The following is a 7,148-nucleotide window of genomic DNA, read 5'->3' on the forward strand; positions in this document are numbered from 1 at the left end:
TTGCTAGGAGGACACACTCACCCTCTCTAGGCCGCGGCTCGGTTTCGTCCCCCAGGAGCCGAGCCGACTTGTGGGGGATCAATCCCCCGTCCACCAGGTTGTCGAGGTTGTCCTGCATGATTGCCGAGCGGATCCAGTCGCCCTGGATCCAGCCCGCCGGCAGGCCGGACCTCGACGAGGATCCGCCCCGGCTGGTCCGCTTGCCCTTTGCCTTCGCGGTCGCCTTCTTTGCGCGTTCCAGCGCCGCCGTCTTATCCTTCCCCATGGTGGCAGATCGAGCTCGAGCGGAGGTCTGACAACGAGGCGGAATCAAGAGTGGCGGAGAGATCGGGAGAAAGAGAAGAGAGAATGGGGGCGTGCAGAGCAGAGGCCTGGCCCGAGACCTTTTATAAGGCCTTCCACCGAGTGGCTGACTAGTGGACCCAAGTGATCTAAACAAATCCCGCAACAGTCGCGCGCGCAGTACGTGGCGAAAAAGGTGGCGCGAGGATCAAGGAGACTTACCTAACCCGTCCCGATAACCTCGTTTCCTCCCGTCTGGCACGCTTCCCAAAATTCGAATCCCGCGAGATCCGCGGAGAACGGAACAACCTGTCAGACTGAAGACAAACACCCTCTACATCATCACTCGGAATTCAACCATGAAAGTTCACTCGACAACAACCAAGAATGGACCAAGGCGACTGAGAAAGGAGTCGACGTCGTCTCCTCAACTCATTGTTTCAGGACCAGACATATTCATAGCACAAAGAGTGGGTCAGAAGTGTTCTCAACCCCTTCCTCACTCAAACCCTGATCCATTCGGGGGCTAATGATGAAGCTATGTACCTAGGGTAGGGTCATGGACCTGTCCAGCATACCCTCCCCAAGGACATCTTTACAAAGAATCAGAAGCAGTCGAAGAGAAAACATCATCCACTCGACCATGAAGATGTGCTCACTCGACTTCCTTGAAGACACTCGACCACCTTGAAGACGAGAAGCCCTCCACTCTGCAACGGTCGTGACTTAAACCATAGTATTATGATCATTTATAACACTTTATTGTAGATGTTACCAGTAACGCCCCACCTTTATGAACATTGAACCCTGTGTAACGGAGGGGAGCTGGGGTCCTGGCGCACTCTATATAAGCCACCCCCCTCCTCTGGGATAAGGGTTCACACTTTTGTAAACACACACACATATAATCCAGTCGACCACCTCAGGGCACCGAGACGTAGGGTTGTTACTTCCTCCGAGAAAGGCCTGAACTCGTAAAACTCGTGTGTACAACTACTCCATAGCTAGGATCTTGCCTCCTCATACCTACCCCACATTCTACTGTCAGTCTTAGATCCACGACACCCAGGGCTTCCAAGTGAGGCTCCAAGTCGGGGAAGCAATAGAACCATGGAAGAGCGCGAGGTAGCAGGACTTGGCGGAGTAAGTGCCGCTCTCAGTCCATTTCCAGCGGATGGAGTCTGGTGAGTTTTGGAGCGAGATGCCACTGAGGCGCCGCCAGATATCCACGTACTGGATGGTGGACTCCACCCCCAGGGCCCCTTGGATGTCGCCGATCCAGGACCTGCGAGGGATTGCCTCAGAGACCAGCTGGCGAGAATGGCGTCGCTTAGGAACAAGGGCAACAAGGACGGGAGCAATCTCGACCAGTTGGCGAGAATGGCGTCGCTTAGGAACAAGGGCAACAAGGACGGGAGCAATCTCGACGATGGAGGAACCGTCAAGCCAGGGGTCAATCCAAAAGCGGCACTTATTGCCGTCACCAAGTGTCCAGGAGGTCGAGGCACGAAAGATTTGTCTCACGTCAGAAGCGGCGGGCAGGTATAATATAGATTTTGGAAATCACTATTGTGAAAATGTAATACTCCCTCCATTACCAACGAAATAGAGTTATACTTTTGTCCTAGGTCATAAAACTAAGTTTGACTAAGCCTATACAAACATATGAATGTATACAACACCAAATTAGCCTCACATGATCCATGATAAAAAAATATTTCCATCTTAGATATGTTTAATGTTTTAGATTTTAGCATATTTGTATATAGACTTTGTAAAATATAGAGATCAATCAATTCATGACAAAACTAGAAGATTAATTAATTTGGAATGGAGGGCGTAGTTTTTTTTTTGGGGGGGGGGGGGGGGGGGGGGGAGGGCGTAGCATTTGTCAACAGGTATAACAGACGAAACGGAAGCAGTATTTCCCAGACTCATCCAGTAAGAGAATAGCAAAATACTAAAAGAGAAAAAGAGAAGAAAAGATGAAGGAAAACGTAAGCTATAAAGAGGGGCCGCTGGGGGTACAGCGGAAAGGCTTTTTTCATGCTGGTTGCAGCAGGCATGCGTGTAAGCCGGTACGTGTACCTAGTAGTGAAGAAAAGGGGCATGTGGAAGAGCGGAGGGAACTACACCGGCGTGGGGTCCTGCGCCTGCATGCTGCGGACCGGGGGAATCTGGCAGAACTATCACGTTCCGAGGGAACGGAAGGCAGTCAGAGTCCTCCGGACCGGACGACCTCCCTCCCTTTTGGGTTCTCGGAATATCGTGGGAACCCCGCCCGCCTTGGCTCGGCCTGGTCTCTCTTTTCCTCTCCTCTCCCCGCCACCCCACCCCCCCTGCTGCCTGCTGCCGCCCTCGCAGCAGCAACAAACAGCAGAAGCGAACAGTGGAAGAAACAGAGCCCGATGCCGATGCCACCTCCCCTCGCCCGAGAGAGAGGGAAGCAGCAGCCAGAGGAGATCTCTTGCTTGCCCGGCCTCTACGTTTCCGGCTCCGGATTAGACTTCTCAGGATCTTCTCCAGGCTCAGCCCTCTCTAATCATCACGCGGCCGCTTCTCGGGTTTCCCGGGCATGCATTCCGCAGCCTACGTACTCCTGCTCTCTATCTTCACATGTCAAGCAGCCAGCCAGCCTAGGGCTACAACCTACAAGTAGCTAGTGCTCGTACTGGTACTACTCTACGGCATGCAGTACTCTACCTTACGTCTCAGAAACAAGCGAGACTCGCTCGGTGAGCTACGACCTGTGTGTGCGTGTGTGCGTGTGACCAATGGGCTCGAGCCTGCCGCAATGGCTGCAATGCAACAGGCAACAGCCTTTCCCCATCTTTGACTCGCCGAGCGCACGCAAAAGGCAAAGGCAACCAAAGAAAGCGATTTTAAATCGAGGATGCTGCTGACTTCCCGGACTAGCCGTGCAAACAAAAGATTTGCCATCAGCGGCGCCACAGTTCATCTGCTGCTTGCTACTACAAACTGGTTATCAGATTCAGAGCAGTACTGTACAAAAAACACCGGATTGGCTTCGATTAGTTCGGGCACATGATGGCACTTGCTCTGAGTGCTGGGCGATTAGAGTCTACAGACAGAACCCTAGCTAAGCTAAGCACTGGCTAACTTTAGGAGGGAGGGAGCAACAAACTAACAACTGGTCTACAGTAGTAGGAAACGGAACACGTCGGTCGGATTAGAACACAGCAAAATGGTCCGCGGTTGCATGCAGCAACGCGGATGCTACCCTGCTTGCTTGCTTGCTTGCTAGGTGAGTGAGCTAATACTAACTAGCTATCTAGCTAGCTAACTCCTAGCTGGAGACGAGGCGGCGCAAGGCTGCGACGGCGGCGCCACGGACAGGCTCAGGTCGTCGCTCTCGAGCGCCAGCCGGGCCTTCGTGGCAGGGGGCGTGGACGGCAGCTCCTCCTCGGGGGAAGGCGGTCTCTTGCTCCCCGCGCCGACCGGGGCGGCGCTGAGGTGCACGCCGAACAGCTTCGTGGGCGCCGACAGAGCCGCGCTGCTGCTGCCGGCCTCTCCGCCGCTCTTCTCCGCGGAGAGGTGGTTGGGCGGAGGCGAGAGCTCGTCGGCGATGGTCAGGGAGCTGCTGGACGTCGTGCTCCCGCCGGAGGTGTTGAGCCCGTTCCCGGCGCCGGTGCTGGCCGGCGGCATCTTGCGCGGCTGCATGCCATTGCCGAGGCCCTGGAGGAACGTGGCCGCGGCCGGGCTGGGCGCCACGGGGCGCACGTGGTTCTGCACGAAGTAGATGATGTCGTTGTAGAGCTTGCGCATGTGGGACAGCTCCTGCAGCAGCGCCGTGTTGCTGCGCCGCAGCCGCTCGTTCTCGTCCATCAGCACCGCCGCGCTGGACGCGCGGCCGTTGCCGTCCGCCCCCGGCGAGGGCGCGGCGGGGCCGCCCAGCGCCAGCAGCCGAGGCGCGCCCTGGTCGCGCCAATGCGGCTGCATGAACGGGACGCCCATGCCAGCGTGCGCCGCCATTGCCCCGTCCTCGCCCACGAACTGCTGGTGGTGATGCGCGACCGAAACGCCCGGGTGGAACAGCGGGAAGTGCGGGGGCGCGAAGAAGGGCGGCGGGGACGACGACGTGGTGGACCCGGACGTCTTCCGGCGGTGGATCTCGCAGAGCAGCTGCTTCTCCCCCTTGCGGAAGAACTCGTTGGCGAACTCCCACCGCTCCGGCACGACCTTGCGGAACCCCTGCATTGCGACATTGCCACACCCCGTCAGTCAGCCACCGTTCCATGCATGCGTCGTGAACCCAACCAGCCAAGAAACAGAAGCGGAAACGGCGGCGGGCGCTTACGTAGGTGTTGAGCTGGCGGACGAAGGAGGAGAAGTTGTTGTGCTTGAAATAGTTGGGGAGGATGTCGCGGGCGAACTCCGGCGGGCGCCAGACGACGAAGGTGGAGACCCGGTCGTCGCCCCAGGAGACGATGTGGTCGGTGGCGGGGTCGTCGACGAGCTGGTACGTCTTGGTCAGGAACGGCGCCGGCACGGCCTTCTGCGCTGCCGCCTGCGCCGCGGCGTCGGACTCGGACCAGCTCCCGCACCGCTCCATCGCGCGCGCTCCCGCTCACCCGCCGGGCTAGAGGGCCTACTGCACTGAAACAGTTGGAGGAAGAGTCGGCGGAGGTTTCTAAACCACTCCACTACCAGGACTAGGGAAGCTCGGCTCGGGGTTTTAACTCTAACTCGGGGTGTGAGTTTGAGGTGGTGGCTCTGGCTTTAACCACCAGGGTGGTGGTGACTGGTGAATACGGAGGGAAGAAGGAAGGGAGGAAGGGAGGGAGGCGGGCGAGTGGGTCTGCCTCGGGGAGCGTGCGCGGTGGCTGGGGCGGGGGAGGAGTGGGCGGTGGGCGGTGGGGGTGGTGGGAGGGAATATGTGTCGTCGCTGCGTCTGTATGTCTGTCTGGGTGTTTCGCTTCGGAGGGAGGGATCGGGAGTTCCGTCTTGAGATCCAACTTTCAAGGCACGCCCGTGACACTTCCGCCAGCCACTGCCCTCGCTCCGTTTGTTTTCTCGGTTTACTCGCGGATCTTTTGCGGCCTCTTTTAAATTTTAACCCTTTCCATCTTCAAAATACTCACTCCGTTTCTTTTTACTCTACATATCGAGGTTTGTCTGAAGTCAAACCCTCGATTTCTTTTGTAGATGTTGGTATTTTTTAATGTATATTTGGTCAAACTTTAGAAAATTTGACTTATGACAAATCGAATATACAGAGTAAAATCCCCGCAAAAAAAAGAATATATACGGAGTAAAAAGAAACAAAGGGAGTATTTCCTTTACTACACCCGACCCCTTTTTCCGCCAAAAATCAAAGTGGGAAATACCTTGTACATTTCGCGCCGGACAGGCAAGCGCTGCGACAGTCTTGGAAGCATCTCAAATCCGATCGCTCTTTTCTTTTCTCGTCGCAGAGAGACGAGAGGAAATGGAAGCAGTGCCGGCCATTCCTATTGGCCAGTCAATGCCACACAGTATATGCCGCAGAAAAATGATAATTGGATTTCCGCCATCGCACGTGACCTCTTCTAGTACTAGTAGCAGCGTACGAAGGGGCACATAGGCTCCTTTGGATGGTTGGACGGATGGATCAGATCACTGTTCCAAGTCCCATGTGGCCTAACCGGTGCGCATCACGTGCTGTCGCACGTCCCAGGCGCGGGGTTTCTCTATTTGCTAGGATTACTGCTGCTGAGTAGAGATTTTCTGTGTGACCGTCCTTCGCCGCGGAGGAGCAAAAAAACAAATTTACAAGCTTTGCCCTGGAGGCCGGAGGAGTATATTGCACTGCAAGATATGCTAACGCGAACCTGCGTGGATAACTGGATATATTTCTTCCGGCTCTGACAATGGTTAACGGATTTGGCCAATGTGTCTTTGGTGGCTTGAAAATAAAGTTGGCTGGGTGGCCGTGGCGATAATTGCTAATAGAGCTCCGGCCTTGTGGACCCCGAGTTTTGAAATTATAAAAACTCAAATTTTGAAGTTACGAAAAAATCTAAAAAAAATTACACATATAGATAAGGATGTATCTAAATAATTTAATTATTTTTTCAACTCCACAGAGGTCGGGATCCAAAAATCCACTCTGTATTGATGATGGCAAACCTCACACTGGATGGAGCTCTTGTATTTGTTGCGGTCATAAAATTAATAATTTGGGATGGACAAATACGTAATGTTTTTACGTTCAAAAAACTTGCAATGTTTTTTTTTACTTGACAACATAAAGGTGCTATATTATTTGATAAAAAAGGTACATCATGGAGCAATATATTCGCATGCACGAAAAAAAACAGCATGATACGACCCGCCAAAAAAATCCGCTCCGAGATAAATGTATGTGACATGCACTTTTGGGTTTGTCGATGTGATGTAGATATTGTGATTACAAACAAATGTTGGAAATTAACGCACAATCGATGGTGATCTGAACACCGCGCAACAAAAATAAAGTAATTTTATCACCACTTCTTTGTTAATAACTCACAAATTGTTAGTCAGTCACAAAAGCCATAACTTAGCACGAAACAGAGCAAGTTCGATCAGCCAATACGTCTATTGCTTCATGCCTAGTTCTTGTAAGTTCTTCATCCATAAAACTTACATACCACCATCAACTCCGACGACGTACTCAAATTTTGTAGTTCATGTGGGAACGCATTTCTGCAATCTTGTGTGCGATGACATCGCTTCCCCTGCATAAGTCATTAGGTATCTAGATGTGGACATCCTACGGTCCTTGTTACCGGCATAATTTGAATATGCACAACCCTGCAATACATGATCACCACCTTCAAAGCATAAACAAGATGTAGAAGCTCCCTTGGATACCTGGAATCCAC

At 53.4% G+C, this 7,148-nt stretch overlaps 1 protein-coding gene across 1 annotated transcript; it reads right to left on the minus strand.

Annotated features, from left to right (window-relative positions):
- Window positions 1-3,286: 3,286 nt before the first annotated feature.
- Window positions 3,287-5,141, minus strand: LOC125556153 (heat stress transcription factor B-4c). Its single transcript, XM_048718938.2, has 2 exons — window positions 4,601-5,141; window positions 3,287-4,494 (listed from the first exon to the last, which is right to left on the minus strand). Exons 1-2 carry the CDS (start codon window positions 4,853-4,855, stop codon window positions 3,583-3,585), a joined length of 1,167 nt encoding a protein of 388 aa, XP_048574895.1. The 5' UTR covers window positions 4,856-5,141; the 3' UTR covers window positions 3,287-3,582.
- Between the last annotated feature and the right edge of the window lie 2,007 nt (window positions 5,142-7,148).

The sequence above is a fragment of the Triticum urartu genome, chromosome 5A (genome assembly GCF_056163025.1).
Source record: "Triticum urartu cultivar PI428250 chromosome 5A, HENAU_Tu73, whole genome shotgun sequence".
Taxonomy (NCBI): Eukaryota; Viridiplantae; Streptophyta; class Magnoliopsida; order Poales; family Poaceae; genus Triticum; species Triticum urartu.